This window comes from Staurois parvus, unplaced genomic scaffold, assembly GCF_062004578.1.
Source record: "Staurois parvus isolate SC_StPar_1 unplaced genomic scaffold, SC_StPar_1.0 ptg000068l, whole genome shotgun sequence".
Lineage (NCBI taxonomy): Eukaryota > Metazoa > Chordata > Amphibia > Anura > Ranidae > Staurois > Staurois parvus.
Genome location: NW_028317864.1, coordinates 4,472,598 through 4,490,000, shown reverse-complemented (window position 1 = coordinate 4,490,000; position 17,403 = coordinate 4,472,598). Strand labels below are relative to the sequence as shown.

The 17,403-nt window shown below is 42.5% G+C and overlaps 1 protein-coding gene across 2 annotated transcripts in view; it reads left to right on the top strand.

Annotated features, from left to right (window-relative positions):
• FUBP3 (far upstream element binding protein 3) overlaps positions 1-17,403 on the top strand; it is a 142,818-nt gene that overhangs the window by 87,741 nt on the left and 37,674 nt on the right. For both annotated transcript variants that reach the window (XM_089669038.1, XM_089669037.1), the window contains one exon: positions 2,588-2,726. In XM_089669038.1, the coding sequence (XP_089525164.1) occupies positions 2,588-2,726 (139 nt within the window). The remainder of the gene's footprint in view (positions 1-2,587; positions 2,727-17,403) is intronic.

The window sequence follows — 17,403 nt, the reverse complement described above, 5'->3', positions numbered from 1 at the left end:
ACCCTAGTGAACTAGAAGTTGTGGGGATAGTCTGAAAGTGGCCTTTGGGCACACTTGGTTCTGCCTGTGGTGCTCTCCATACTCTGTTCTGGTAAAAACTAGTTGCAGAGCACATTTCAAGTCCAGACCTCAGTCTCTGTAGACTGAATAGGCAGTCAGGCCAAGCACCATGAGCTAACTCATTTTCTTAAGTCACTGGCCATTATTTCCTGTTCCTGCCACAGAATGGGGGGAGCATGTGCCTTCCAGCGAGGCCAACATATTTGCATCCTGAAATCATGTTATCCTCTGCTCTTAAGCTGCCCATACTTGGACCAAAATTCGGCCTGTTCAGCAGGGACCAGACAAGTTTCGATCTGTGTATGGGAAGGGTGGTTGTACATAAGTCAACTTTTGTACATCGGTCCTGTTATAATTTTTCCATTCGATCTGCGGTACTGGCTATTGCCTGCATTGCTGATCAGTGTATTCTGGTCAAATACAATAGCTTAGCAGGGAGGATTCCCTCATCGCAATGAGTAATTTTCTTTCGTTCAACCCGGTGGCTGAACAAGAAAAATCTGATTCATGTATAGGCTGGCTTAGTCTGTTTTCCCCCTTTTTGCTATTTTTCTTTTTTGCAATGGTCATGCAAGACTGACTCAAACCACCCAGTAATTTAATGACTTGTTTCTGTGTGGGTGGGAAAATCTATTCCCACTTTGGATTTGGGCACAATTTGGATTTGCCCTATTTTGGATTTTGGCGCTCTGAATGTCTTTGAGTTAATAAATTCTGCATTTAATCTACCAAATCCAGAATAATCCTGAACCTTGCAAAATTGTTGATTGAACCAACACAGTTTGGGCCAGATTGTTTCTTCTACAGTAGAAATGTCAGGCCCTCAGGTCTCTAATTCACACTCTCCAGTCCAGGAACTGTCTGACCCTCGGCTTTTAAATGATGGTCCTAGGCCTAATGGTAGCCAATTAATATCTTGTCGCTTTGACTGTCTGCAGCATTGGGCCATTTTACTTGAAGGGTCATCTAAGTTGGATTCAGTCAGACAACGTCACGGTGTTGAAAGCATTAATCAGGGAGGAACCTGAAGTCTCACTGTAGCAAGAGAGTTGGGTCAGATCCTGTCCTGGGCAGATCTTCATTCATCATCCTTGTCAGCTTTGTGTATTCCAGGCATAGACAATTGGCAGGCAAATATTCTTAGCAACTCCTGGGGAGTGATCCCTATACCTGGAGGTATTCCAAAAGTTATGTCACACTTGGGGGACTCCAAATGTGGGCCTCCAGGTCAAACAATGTACTGGAGAGGTTTATATCGAGTTACAGGGGTGTCCTCTTGCCTGAGAAATGGATGCTGTTGTGCCTCCATGGGAACAATACATCCTGATCTATGTTTCTCACATGTCTACTTCTTGCAAGGTCTAGCATCTGACATGGAAGGTGTTCTTCACTTGGTGAGTGTCTGTCTTCCACACAAGGAGTTTCTTCTTGGGTGGAATACACTCCTCCTTGCAACTGGGTCTGGGCCAGTGTTTGGCTCCCAGCAAAAGTCAAGTTTCTGCCCTTTCTAGTTTGTAAAAAGTCCGTTGGCCTCTCAATTTCAGATGAAGACCTTTGTGCAGTGGGTCTCCCATTTAGCTTACCTTGTGACTCCTTGTGGTCTGAATCTGGTTAGTTCTGCTCACCTTTTTGAACTTACTAGAAACATTCCTCTCTCTGGCAAGGTTGTTTACCTTGTAGCTATCACTTCTGCAAGAAGGGTATCTTAACTTACATCCTTATACTGCTAGGAACCCTTTCTTGGTTTTGCCATAGGGACAAATTGGTGCTGGGGCCCAGGACTCCCTTCTGTCTTTCAGTTCAGCAGCTCATCATTCTTTTGTTCCTCTGTCTGGCAAGTTCACTAAAAGCAAATGTCCCTTTATTGTCTGGATGCAGTTTGGACTGTAAAAACCTTCTCTCACAGCCAATTCTTATTTTATTAAGACTTGTATCCCTTAGTGTCATCCCTCATGGACCTGGTAAGAGTGCTCTGGATTCTCATTCTTAGTGGCTCAGGCAGGGCATCATCCAGTGTATGGTGTCAGGTTCAGGGTTCTGCCCTTTCTGTGAAGAGGCACTTTCCTAAATCTGATAACACTGTGTACTTTTCAACATCAGACAACTGTTCTCAAGTTTGCAACGCTGCCACCTGATTGTTTGATAATTCCTGCTCTATGTTGTACCAGGTAGGCAATTCAGTCTCATGATGCCAGTTTTGGTTGTAAGGTTCCTCAGGGGGCTCTTTGAGCTATAGGCAATCCCTAGTTTTTCAGTTCAACTTGTAGACTTGCATTGTAATCAGGAGCAGTAAATTTCAACCAGGAAAGTAGAACATGTGCATTGAGCAAATATGGCTGCACATATTATTCATAGAAACAAACATTTGAAAATATTAAGGTACACTGGAAAGATTTTGAACTAAGCTTATTTTTAATGTTCATTTTAAAACATTGGAAAGATTTTTTACTTTCATTTTAACACGTACGTAACAAAGCTTTATTAGTTCTTTATATTCTGCAGTCTGAATTTGTGTTGTCTCCTGCAGGAAAGGGATGGTTTTGGTGGTCTGGCGATGGCTAGAGGTCGGGGGCGCAGTCGTGAGTGGAATATTGGTACGTCAGGAGGAATGCAAGAGATCACCTACACTGTGCCTGCAGACAAATGTGGACTTGTCATCGGTAAAGGTAGGCCTTATCAGCACAGGATACAAGGCAATTATGAATATCTGACATGATTAACAGGTATTTTTTGACACTGAGTGTAGATTCATGCATGGTATCTGCTCCGTTTTCACAGCGTTTTAGGTCAGGTTTACATAAGGATCAGGTCAGAATTTTATCCTGTTCACAACTGGAAGACTTGTGCGATTCAGAAGAGTTCCCATATAAGTCAGTGGGCCTGAATTCGCACCTGAGCTGGACTGCACTCCTCAGAAATCTGGCAGGACTTTTTTTTTTTTTTTTTTGACTTGCACTGAATGCCCACTCCGACTGCACCGGACATATGTGAACAGGCACAATAGAAAGCAATGTACTTTCGCATATGTGTGAACCAGCTCTTATTGAACAGATGTAACAAAATGCTTCTATGTTGTATTTAACATTGTTGGGGTTTACCTAAACTTTCAGGTAGCTTCTTGGCTTTTCTTCCTTGCTCTTCACAAATGCACGAAAATGTTTTTTAGGCCCCTTTCACACGAGGCAGACCTGATCGGTCTATACATAGACTTTTATGAACTAGCAGGTGTCAGCGGACAATAGTTTGCTGACACTCAATGGCATCCGATCTGCCAAAAACAGAGGGATGGGATCTGTCCAGCGGATTGAATCAGATGACAATCGGGTGGCAACAGACAGGCTGTCTGTTTCTTTCCAACCATCCAATTGAAATCGGCAGCAGAGCAAACAGAGACCTGTCATCTGCCTGCTCAGCAAGGATCAGCGGAGTGATCATCCCGCTGAGCAGGCAGATAACACTGATGGATCCACCCCATCTGAAAGGGGCCTTATAAAACAAGTGTAAAACATTCATTTATTTTACACATTGTAATATCCTGTGATAGGTGCTGTACGCCGGCTTCAACTGTCACTATACCCATTTCTGAGCAACATATGAACAGTCTGCAGGCTTGTTTGTAAGGTAATGAAAAGCTTCATGAATTCACTGATTGGCTGTCATGGTGATCATATAGTCAGGGATCTTATACTGATTAGTGCCCAATCCTTGGTATGAGACCAGTGACTGTCAGTGAAGGAGCTGGTCTCTGAACACAGGTGCACTCTTCTAATTTAACAATGAAATACAGATGAAAGGTTTCTGTATGTGGAACAATGCCTGAATATGTTGAAGTAGAACTCCAGGAATTTTCTTTGTTTCTTTTCTCGGTTGTATAAATCCTGACATTCTTCTTTACTCTAGAAATTGTATTTAGGAACAGGTTAAAGAAACCTCCACTTTCATCCCCATTTTCTATAGTTACGCATCTCTGCTTTTCATAATTGGTTTACTGTGAGGTTTGTGGGTATATGTCTGGGTTGTAATAGGCTATGTTGCATTGTCAAGTTCAAATTTGAGTTTATTTTCTGAAAGAAGTATGGGAGCTTTCACTGTTTACTGATTTTAAAGTTCTAAGGTCTGGGGCTGTCCTGCTGATACTGGATTTACTAAAAAGTGAGTCCTTGACCGGGAACGAGCATGCAGCCATTGAGATCTGAAAAGTCTAAGCTCCTTTCCTGTATGCTTACTTAAGGGCCAGCAACTAGGTTTTGAAGCTACACACTTTATTCAGTTTCTTTGTTACTTCCAGGAACTGTCAAGGGTACACATGCTTGGTGATTGAGGCAGGTTGTGCAGTAAGGACAGATAGGTGCAAAGGATGAGGGATGTATGGCCTAGAGAGCCTAAAAAACGTCAGTGAATGACAGGTTTCCAAACTTCTTTTTTTTCTTTCCTAATGTTGGCCTATCTCCATATATAATTTTATTATTTTGCTTTTTTGGGGGGGGGGGGGGGTTTGCATGCCTGGATGTTTTACTGTTAATGGTCAGCTGTGTTTCTGTTTGCATTGCTATATCTTTAACGGTTACTGTCCCATTCTAATAATTTACCTTTATTTGGCATTCTGCTAGTCTTTAATGTGCAACATCAGGGCTTTGTTCCTTTCCAGCATCTATAAATCTCTCTTGCAGCCTCTGCTTGGTGAAGCATGGCTGTATAATTAGATTATAATCACAGAACGATTAGCAGCTCGGGCACTTAAGTATATTTAGAACAATTTGTTTACCCAGCCTGCCCTTTTATACCTGCTGTAAAACACCAGCCTCTGTTGGGTTGCTGCTCTTGTTCCCTTTTAGTGCCCTGTTAATGTGTTGGCGGCAAGTTTGTAGCACTGGCCTTTCTTCATAGGTAAAAATTTCACTATGTGTCTGCCTTGGACCGAAGGCCATAGCTGACATATTTGACTATATATGTGCTTTAACCATGCAGGAAAAGGCACTAGGTTCATCCCATTATTGGTTCCCAAAGCTGCTTATACTGTGGCTGCTGGGACTGAAGAGAAGAGGTCCCATGTAAACACCAAGACATCACATGATACTTTCATAGAGTTTTCCTGAGAAAAGGGACCTGTGTAGGAGTGAAGGAAAGGTAAGTATAAGCAGCTGTGGGAGCTAGCATGGGCAAAGCACAGGTTCACATTAAAGCGCTTTATTGTGATATTTACTTTCTTGCATGCTTGTTTGTCAATATATAGTTTTATTAAATAATGAAGGTAAAAGTAGGTGAGTCGCTGCTGCCCCTCTACCCCCCTTATGAACCCCTGTTGTGATAAGAGTGTGATTTCTTTTCAAAGAGTCAGCCAACCTATAAACTTGTATGAGAGGAAAGCAGTAAAGCACAACCAGTGCTGGAAAGCGTTGAAGCTCTGTTTGAGCAAATTTAGGTGTGTGTGTATATTTGTATATGTGTGTGTGTGTGTATATATATATATATATATATTTGTGTGTGTGTGTGTGTGTATATATATATATATATATTTGTGTGTGTGTGTATGTATATACAGTGTGTATATATGTTTGTGTGAAAGTTAGTGTCTACAAACACACGAATTTAAGCAGCGATGATGCTTTACTGGCATTCATGTCGGATGTGAAGGCCTGGCTCGCAGTCTCCATTTTAATTAATCTCAAAGCTGTTCTATCGGGTTGAGATCAGGACTTTGAGCAGGCCAATCAAGTTCCTCCACCCCAAACTCGCTCATCCATGTCTTTATGGACCTTGCTTTGTGCACTGGTGCGCCGTCATGTTGGAACTGGAAGGGGCCATCCCCAAACTGTTCCCACAAAGTTGGGAGCATGAAATTGTCCAAAATGTCTTTGAATGCTGACGCCTTAAGAGTTCCCTTCAATGGAACTAAGGGGCCAAGCCCAACCCCTGAAAAACAACCCCACAACATAATCCCCCTTCCACAATCACCCCCTCCACCAAACTTTACACTTGACACAATGCAGTCAGGCAAGTACCATTCTCCTGGCAAACGCCGAACCCAGACACAGCCATCAGATTGCCAGACAAAGAAGCGTGATTGGTCACTCCAGAGAACATGTCTCCACTACTCTAGAGTCCAGTGGCGGCGTGCTTTACACCACTGTATCCGATGCTTTGCATTTCACATGGTGACATAAGGTTTGGATGCAGCTGCTCGGCCATGGAAACCCATTCCATGAAGCTCTCTACGCATTGTTGTGCTAATCTGAAGGCCACACCAAGTTTGGAGGTGTTTAGCTATTAACTTTACAGACAGTTGGTGACTTATGTGCACTGCGCACTTCAGCATGTGCTGACCCCACTCTGTCATTTTACATGGCCTACCAATTTGAGTTGCTGTTGTTCCTAGTTGCTTCCACTTTGTTATAATACCACTAACAGCTGACCGTGGAATATTTAGTAACAAGGAAATTTCATGGATGGTATTATTACACATGTGGCAACCTATCACGGTACCACGCTTGAATTCACTGAGCTCCTGAGAGCGACCCATTCTTTCACAAATGTTTGTAGAAGCAGTCTGCATGCCTAGGTGCTTGATTTTATACACCTGTGGGCATGAAGGTGATTGGAACACCTGAATCCAATGGTTTGAAGGGGTGTCCCAATACCTTTGGCAATATAGTGTATATATAAAAAATCTTATCATACATAAATTGCATGCATGTTCCCTTTAATTGCATTAGAAGAGTGATTTAATGATGCCAGCGTGCATGTATCCGGTTACCTGTAAAGTCTGTGCTGACTTAAGGCTTAATTTTGGACACACAAGGATAGAACGTACTAAAGCGAAGAAAGAGCTAACTTTCAACTACTGACTTATTCCAGTTTTTCAGTAAATGGTTAGCGGAAGTACTCTCCGTAAAGATGCTGGGCCAGCATTTAAGAGCAGCATTGGCCCCCCTCCCCTAGGCCAGTCACATTTCCATGATAAACAGTGTGTGTCAGTGACAGGCAGGGGCTCACAGCCTCAGCCTGTCCACTCTGCCTTTTAACTGCCTTGATTAATTGCTTTACAATTTGCCACCCAGCTGGGGGGCCCCTCTCTCACCTCCTCTCCTTACTGTTCCTGTAAATAGGAGCAGCCAGGGAGGAGGGGGGCCCCATTCAAAGGCTCCCAGACTGCAGGGACAAATTGGGACAACACCACTGAATACCAGGAGATTGGTGCAATAGCCCACATTAAAATTGGCGTGAAAAATAGCAGTTGGTTACATGGACAAATAATCCAATAGTGTGACAGGTATTTTATAGCGCATGTAAACGCAGTGTTTTTCTTTACAACTTGTTAGCAGGTATGTCAAAAATGAGTGAATTTGTTTTATAATTAAGGCAGCCAGGGCTAGGACAGGAATGAGCTTTCATACAATAGATGCCGCTTTCTGGTGTTCTGCAAATAGAAGCATCAGATACACCATATTGGGGTAAACAGATCTAATAAGCCAGGTGCACCAAAAAAAATAACAAGCATGCTTTTTCTTTCTTAGGGACTCTATTGTCAGAGATGCCCCTTGGTTCTTTAAAAATTGCTGTAGTTTGGAAATAAGTTACTTTTTGTCTTTGGGGTCAACTTTAATTGAATTAATTTTAAGCTCAACATTTGATATATTATTTAAATACATTTTTTGGATTTTTAAAAAATAAAAAAAATCTACCTCTAGCTCAGCAATGGGCAAACTACGGCCCGCGGGGACCTTTTAATCCGGCCCACAGCCAGGGCAAGCAAACATTGGCTGTCAGGATGTGTGTAGGCGGGGCAGCGTGACGAACGTGAGGGGAGCTAGGCTCCTCTCGCAGTCCGCCCTGAAGACCGGAACGGCGCGGGAACACGGCGAGAGGAACGCGCGGAGCAAAGGTAAGTAAATTGACACAGGGGGGACTTGGCTTACTACTTGGGGGGGAATAGTACTATGAGGGATGAATTATAATTGGGGGATGAATTACTATGGGGGATGAATTACTATGGGGGATGAATTACTATGGGGGATGAATTACTATGGGGGATGAATTACTATGGGGGATGAATTACTATAGGGGGGATGAATTACTATGGGGGATGAATTACTATAGGGGGGATGAATTACTATAGGGGGGATGAATTACTATGGGGGGATGAATTACTATGGGGGGATGAATTACTATAGGGGGGATGAATTACTATATGGGGGATGAATTACTATATGGGGGATGAATTACTATATGGGGGATTAATTACTATGGGGGAATATTACTATACTTACTATGGATGACACATACACATCATTCATCTACTCTTGGTCCGGCCAATATATGAACCCATTGCGGCCCTCAAGTCAAAAAGTTTGCCCACCCCTGCTCTAGCTGCAATACTTATATCTATGGCACTGTACTCAGAACTTGCCCCTTTGTGATCTAGCACTAGGCCTCTTCCTCCATCATTTAGCCCACTTTCTGAGAATACAGGACCTCATAGACACATCCCTAGGAGTTCCCGCAGTATAATGAGGTAGGGAACAACGCTGTTACCATTGAGAGCTGCCCACCACTGTACAAGGAAGGTCCCTGCGCATCACATGACTCACCAGTAGATGGCTAGGGAAACAGGTAAGTATACAAAAATGATCCGAAGTCATGTGTGGAGAGGGAGTGTGGAATTGCACTTTAAAGTTTGCTTCTGCTAATTATTACATTTGGTCAGTATATTTGTGTATATCTTCTATATTTACAAGACAAACCAGAAAAACAAACTTTTTGCAGTAAAATATAAGGTCCTTTTATCGGGTCATGGCCCCCTTGCTCCTGTTAAAATCACTTAATGCTGAAGGGAACAAATATACCTGTGAAGAATAAATTTGGTGTAAATGTTTTACTTTTTGTATTTTGCCCAGGTTACCTAGGTAAGGGTAAGATTATGCTTCCAGAAAGATTCTGGGGAACAATGAGGATCCAAAACCTTACAAGGAGACCTACCTTCACTGGGCTGCAGTGTCTTCTTGCAAGTTTTGTGATTCTCATTTCCCAGAAATCTCAACAAAGAATTGTGACACAATGCCCTGCAATGCGGAAGATGAGACGAGGGCTAGGCAACCCTTTTTTTCCTTGCAGGTATATTTTTGTCATTCTAAAAAAGATTGTAAGCTCCACGAGTCCTATTCCTTCTGTATTGAACTGTATTGTAATTGTACTGTCCCCCTTTATATTGTAAAGTGATGTGTAAACTGTTGGCGCTATATAGATCATGTATAATAATTATATACACACAAGGGTTCTTCAAAAAGTGTGTGTGTGTGTGTGTATATATGTGTATATATATATATATATATATATATATATGTGTATGTATATATATATATATATATATATATGTGTGTGTATATATATATATATATATACCGTATATGTATTATACAGTATTTATAAAGCGCCAACAGTTCGCTCAGCGCTGTGCATTACAATGGGGGACAGAACATGCGACAGTACAATAACAATACAATGCAAGACATGAGGGGTTCAAGGGCCCTGCTCTTTCGAGCTTACAATCTAGGTGTGTGTGTGTAATATATATACATATACACACACAGTTGTAATCAAAATAATAGTGTGTTGAAAAAAGTGAATAAAGCTCAAAATCCTTCTAATAGCTTTTATTTCCATCCACACAAATGCATTGGGAACACTACACATTCTATTCCAAATCAAAACATGAAGAAAAATAGATCAAATTTGTGTTGTTCCTCTAAAAAAATTTAAGAAAAGTGAATATTAGACTGTTCAAAAAAATAGCAGTGTTTGTATTCTTCTTTACAAACTCATTCACTATATAAACTGAAAAATGTTTGAAGATTTTGCTTTCCTTTGAATCACTTCATGAATATTTAGTTGTAGTCGCACTGTTTCTGAGAACTGCTGTACATCTGTGTTGCATGGAGTCACCCAACTTCTGGCCCCTGTGATCAGGTATTCCAGCCCAGGATGATTGGACTACATTCCACAGTTCTTCTCTATTTCTTGGTTTTGCCTCAGAAACTGCATTTTTGATGTCACCCCACAAGTTTTCTATTGGATTAAGATCCGGGGATTGGGCTGGCCACTCCATAACGTCAATCTTGTTGGTCTGGAACCAAGATGTACGTTTACTGGTGTGTTTGGGGTTGTTGTCTTGTTGGAACACCCATTTCAAGGGCATTTCCTCTTCAACATAAGGCAGCATGACCTCTTCAAGTATTCTGATGTATTCAAACTGATCCATGATCCCTGGTATGCGATAAATAGGCCCAACACCGTAGTATGAGAAACATCCCCATATCATGATGCTTGCACCACCATGCTTCACTGTCTTCACAGTGTACTGTGGCTTGAATTCACTGTTTGGGGGTCGTCTGACAAACTGTCTCCGGGCACTAGACCCAAAAAGAACAATCTTACTTTCATCAGTCCACAAAATGTTGCGCCATTTCTCCTTAGGCCAGTCAATGTGCTCTTTGGCAAATTGTAACCTCTTCAGCACTCCTTTTTTTCAACTTTGCGGGGGCTTCTTGCAGATAGCTTGGCTTCACATAGGCGTCTTCTAATTGTAACAGTACTCACAGGTAACTTTACACCTTTGATCTTCCTGGAGCTGATTGTTGGCTGAGTCCTTGCCATTTTGGCTATTCTTCTATCCATTCCAATGGTAGTTTTTCTCTTTCTTCCACGTCTTTCAGGTTTTGGTTGCCATTTTAAAGCATTTGCGATCATTTTAGCTGAGCAGCCTATCATTTTCTGCACTTCTTTTATGTTTTCCCCTCTCCATTCAACTTTTTAAGCAAGGTACGCTGTTCTTCTGAACAATGTCTGGACCCATTTTCCTCAGAATTTCAGAGAGAATTGCACTGTAGCCAGCATGTACAACATTTGCTGCCTTCCTTCCTTAAGGGCAATAATTGCCACCTGTTTTTCAAAGAATGAATGACCTCACTAATAGAACTCCACACTGCTATTATTTTGAACACGCCCCTTTCAATTAGTGATTCAATTACACAGAATCAGCAGCATGCATGTCATGACTGTTGGGTCTGTTGGATTTCTATTACTCTACTACACCTGCTAGTAAATTATTGGCCATGTAGAAATATAATCTCTACCAAAAACAGTGATTGATCAAGTTAGTGATGTCTGACTGCTATTATTTTGAACACAACCGTGTGTGTGTGTGTGTGTGTGTGTGTGTGTGTATATAATATATGTGTGCGTGTATATATATATTTTTATAATTTTTACATCTTTTAACTTTTTTCATTATATATAAGATATGTAGCTATATGCTTTATAGATACTGTATATACAAGATAACCGTAATATTTACAGGGGAAAAGGGCCCTGCTCTGATAAGGGAAACGTGCATTTTACTGCAAGATCCCTGCAAGTTCCATGGCAGCCGCAGTGTTACATAAGTTAGAATTATATGCTTTATTATTTCTTTTAAGTTTATGTAATGCAGCTCAATAATGTTTTACATCACTCTTCATATAGGGGTAGGTGTATCTTGCTGCCTGAATCTGTGCGCTGTGACACTTTCTCCCTCCTTTCTACTTTAGCAATCAGATTCATTTTTTTGCCATCATTTTGAAAGACATTGGTGACAGAGTAATAAAGCACTGACTGCTTGATAAGTGTTTGTAAAGGACAGAAGTGTGCTTGTATTGGGTGTGTTTGGGAACACTTGTCTTGCTTAACAAGCAGGTATGCCAAAAGGCTTCTCAGATTAACAGCAAAAGGTTAGGTGGGCTGCTGGCTGCATGATAAAGCAAAGCCCTAAGCAGATAGGCCCTGCTCCTATATAACTCAAGGCAAGATTCACATTAAGACATTAGACGGCTATGAAATCTGCCTGGTTGGAGACCAGATGATATAAAATAATTAGCGCTGTAATATATGCACTGTGGAACCATCGGCGATGAGGCCAATCTTGGTTCTTTCGGAAACAAGAATGTTCTATTTAAGAACAGAATCCTCCTTTTGAGGCAGCCAGCAGTTCAATTCACTCCCCTGTTCTCTCTCTACTCTATCTCTAGTCTGTTAAATGTCCATTCAGTCTCATGACTATAAGGCCTCATGCACTGAATGAGACGACAGATTGGAGGTTAGAGGTGATTACATGGGAGTCCCTGCTGTGCAGTGTTCGTCTGTAATTGATTGGGAGATCCCCTCTCCGCTACATTTATCCTGCAGCTAATCATTACTATCTAATGGTGGGGATATTTGTACCTCACAGGCATTCATAGAAAATGTGGAAATGCTCAGTTTCTCTGTATCCGTGGGAATCGTTTGTAATTTTATGTATATACCAGTAACCGTTCCTTTTTATTCTTCAGCCTCTCTGGTGTTGCTTGTTTGTAAGATTGTTTGTTTTTTTTTTTTTGTTTGTTTTTTTAAGAGCAAAAATACTTAGAAAATTTGAATTGTTACCAATGTATGCAATTAACAAAAATATATGGCTTCCTATGTGTACTTAAGATTTGCATTGCTCATTTGGAGCCTTCTTTTGTCTAGAAAGCATGGTACCGGAGGGGGAGTTTCCAATCTCCCGATTGCCCAACGCATCAAATTCAAACTGCTAACTCTGACCTACAAAGCCATTCACAATACTGTCCCGAACTACATAACTGACCTGATACCCAAATACTACCCTACCCGTGCCCTCCGCTCCTCACAGGACCTCCTACTCTCTAGCTCCCTGGTCTCCTCCTCCCATGCCCGATTTCAGGACTTCTCCAGGACTTCCCCCATCCTCTGGAACTCCCTACCCCAATCCATCAGTGTGTCACCTACCCTCCTCACCTTCAGGCGCACCCTGAAAACCCTCCTCTTCAGGGAAGCCTACCCCAACCTCACCTAACACCCGACCTCACCTAACAACTAACCTCCTCCACTCCTCCCACCACTCCATCCCCCACAGCCATCTCCTCCTGTACCACCTTCCCCTCCCTCCTAGATTGTAAGCTCGAAAGAGCAGGGCCCTCGAACCCCTCGTGTATTGTATTGTTACTGTCTTGTCTCATGTTCTGTCCCCCTTGCTACTGTACAGGGCTGAGCATACCCTTTGGCGCTATATAAATACTGTATAATAATAATTTACGGATCTCCATCATAAAGTGGGTCCTGTATGTGTTCTCCAGTTGTAAGAAGGAGCCACTTAATGCAGTTTTGCAGTGAAGTCAATGTACCCCGCTTGTATTCCTATAGAAGCTCTAAACGTGAGCTACAGTTGAATACGTTGCTTTAGTTAGCCAACAAATAATGGAGACACCCACTGACTTCTCAGAGGTCTCATTCCTTTTTGGAATTTTGTCACAAAGTGCGAATCTTTTTGTTCTGGTATTTTTTTCATTCTGCATGTGCAATATTTGGAGGTATTCCTTTGCTCAGTGTGGAACCATAAACGCCATGACTGTGTCTGTGTAAATGTTCTTATAGACCCCTTCAGATACCTTACGTAAGTAGAGATCAAGTAGAAGCCTGAACTAGAACTAAACTCACTTTCTGACACTTTTCTACGAACTACCCTGTACAAAGTAGATGCTAATACTTATGTTTTCAGGGCAGTGCAGTCACATGATCGACTCCCAACGGCTGGCTTTAGGGGAGAAGAGGGATTGCTGGCAACGGATGCCCCATAGTAAGCCTATGGGTGACAGCACTGCCCAGTCATTTCATCTGTTGTTAGTGCTCTCTCCTCAGCCTTGAAGCTGGCAAGTGGGGAGATCGCAGGTCCACACTGAAGCGCTCTGAGAATAGCTAAGTATATGCATCTTCCTTTTATAGGATAGTCCGTATAGGAGTTAGAATTTGGCTGCGAGCCATTTTAGGCATAGTTGGTTCTATTCCGGATTTATACTTTAAACTTTCCATGGCCTCGTTATCTTGTCTTGCTATAATATCTTGTTAGATTGAAGGGACTGCGAAGTCTCATAGTCCAGCTCTTTTCACAATCTGGTAAGCAACTTTGTGGAGCTAGGATCATAATATATGTCATGCCAAGCTCAAGCTTTCCACCAACCCCAAACAGAAGAAGAAACAGAAAAAAGTAGAATGAAAACTTGATTTGGGGTAAGAATTAGGACCGTTGGTTTGCAAACAGCTAGGTTAAATTGAATAAGTCTTTGGATTTGAACACAAGACCCTGCATTCACTATATCTGGTCTCCCACAGTACACAGAACATGGAAATGCAATTATTTTAGTAAATATAAACTGCTAAATACCTTTTCTCATCAGCAGGTAGAGCAGTCTTGTCACTTCTATCAGTGTCCGTCCGAGCACTGGTTAAAGCTTGTAGTTTTCATTCTCCTCTGACCTGAGAGGCTGCATGACCCCTGACCCTCTGTCTGGACAGTGCTAATTGGCCCTGTGCCAATTACATGCACCCTCCCAAAAAAAAACAAAAAAACTAGCAATACACACTAAGCTGAGCAAGTGAAGAATGTCTCCTAGGGCTCTGTACGATCTGCAGATGAATTGTTTCCACAGTGAGTATAACAAGCATGCTTTACTGCATATACAGACTGATTTTACTGTTGTGGGTTTAGTAACACTTAAATGGTGTTTAAAGTGGTTCTAAAGGCAGAAGGTTTTTATACTAATGCATTCTATATATTAAGCTAAAAAACCTTCTGGATCTAGAACCCCCCCCACTCACCTGAGCCCCTTCTCAATTCAGTGATGTGCATGAGAGCAGCAGCTGTCCTGGGCCTTTGTTTCCTCATTGGCTCAAACAGCAGCATGAGCCATTAGCACTTTCTGTTGTTAATCATAGCTAGTAGGCCAATGAGGAGAGAGGGGGCGGGGTCGAGCCACGCTGTGTGTGTGTGTGCGCGCATAGATAATGTCCATTCACAGGAGGGTGACTCAGGAGGGAGCCTGCTCGAGTGCCACCAAATGAAGAGGCTTGCTATTGGAGGCACTTGGCATGGGGGAGGAAACAGAACCTCTGGTGTGGGACCCAAAAAGAAGAGGATCGGGGCTGCTTTGTACAAAACGATTGCCAGAGCAGGTTAAATAGAATGTTTTTTTTCATTTTAATTCAGCCTTTACCATTATATGATCCTGATTAATACATTGCTTGCATTCTCTTTTGAAAGTTTGGTTTGAGTGGAGCCTGGCCCCCAGTCATTGACCGGTCACATGGTCTAAGAGAGAACAAAGTGATTTTTCCATGTGGAAGACTTTCTTTTCCATACTCTGCCAGCGCTGTCTGCTCCTTCTCCTCTCTTCCAGGTGCTAAGGTGGAACCTGAGCTGGCGTGCTCCTGAGCTGGGCTATGTGCTTTCATAGAGGCACGGCACGACAGCAAGCCACGCCCGTTTCCTGCTCAACGGAATTTGACAGAAGCCTATGGCTTCCACTGCTCCCAGTGTTTCCTGTGAGACCAGGCAATAAGAGGAGCAGTGCTGAAGCAGAGACAGTGGATCAGTGACTCACTCATGTAAGAGTTTAGGCTTTGGGGTGGGGCAGATTAGGTTGTGGGGTGCTTTTTACCTTGATGCAGAGAATGCATCAATCCTCTCATCAATGCATCAATCCATCCAGAGAATGGTAAATCCTCTGGAGGACCACTTGCCCTCCAGAGGATTTACCCCCCTTCCTGACCATTTTTTTTGCAATGCGGTGCTGCGTTACTTTGACAATTGCGCGGTCATGCACCCAAATGAAATTTATGTCCTTTTTTTCCCCAAAAATGGAGCTTTCTTTCGGTGGTATTTGCCTGTGCGGTTTTTTTTTTTTGCGCTTTAAACAAATAAATTTGCCAATTTTGAGAGAAACCATTATATTTTTTTTTACTTTGTGCATTAAACCAGTAAAATAAATTAAAACAAATTGCGTCATAAATTTAGGCCAGAATGTGTTCTGCTATTAGGTTTTTTTTAATCATTCTAGTAATGGTGGCAATTAGCGACTTATAGCAGGACTGCGGTGGGCATTCTGACACTGGGGGGTACTGACTTGGTGTCACTGACATCCCCAGTGACACTAATACTGTGATCCGTGCCAATAAAAAGCACTGACACTGTACTAGTGGCACTAGGCAGGAAGGGGTTAACATCTGGGGTGATCAGAGGGTTAACTGTGTGCTGTTTTACTATGGGGGCTGTGTGTGTGTTTCACTGGGTAAGCACGCTGCTTTGTATGGCTCTGCATAGGAGCTGACACGGGAGAGATCTGTATTGTTTACATACAGGTCTCTCCCCCTTCAGTGATACTTAGCGATCGCCAGGTGCCGGTGGGGAATCACTGGCCAGGACTCGGTGATTGACAGCTGAGTCCGCCAATGGCAGCACGGGTAGGCACGCTGCTTTGTATGGCTCTGCATAGGAGCTGACACGGGAGAGATTTGTATTGTTTACATACAGTTTTCTCCCCCATCAGTGATACTTAGCGATCGCCAGGTGCCGGTGGGGAATCATTGGCCAGGACTCGGTGATTGACAGCTGAGTCCACCAATGGCGGCACGGGTAGGATGCACACACCCCCCCCACCCAGAGATGCAACGTCACATGTATATATATGTGATTGTAAGCTCCAAGGAGCAGGGCCCTCCTATCCCCCTTGTATTGAACTGTATTGTCTCCTGTTTGTAAATCCCTGAGCAAACTGTTGGCACTATATAAATCTTGTATAATAATTTTGCGCGGCCTTGCCACCCTGTAGCAGTATTTGTGCAATAGGGTGATGGGAAGTGATTGATTTAATAACATTTTGAGGTTTGAAGCAGTTTACTCCTTAAGACAAAATTAATATGTGCGGTAAATGTCCTTCAGCATTGCTCTTGTTTCATATTGCTGGGGGCTGCCATTTTGCTGAAGCCCAGAGCTGCTGAGCAGCAGCAAATCTTTAGGCTGTCAGCAGATCAGTCCCTATTGGCTAGGATTTTCAGCACAGTGCCTGAAAATGGAAAACTAAGCATGTGCAGAGCAGGGCGAGTCGGTGTATTACTGGATTTCAAACAGTATAGCAGGATTTAATTTTCTGACTTAAAGTTCCACTTTAAACTTCTAAGAGGGAGAAAAGAATCATGGATTATTGGAATGCTACTATCTTTTTGTAGCGGAGAGCAGAAAATTGTTACTTTTCTGTAGTGGGGAGATACTAAAGAGGGTGTTGCTTTTCTGATTTGAAGAGCACAATCACAGGAGGGGAGACAATCTCCGACTGTTTTATAGGCTTTACATGGTGTAATACACTGCATTGTAGTCTGACACATTGACGGTATATTAGTGAATTGGTTTGATACACTAAAGCGGACACTTTTCTATATTGTTATTGAAGGGTATGGTTGAAGGGGTAGCAGACATTAATGTGT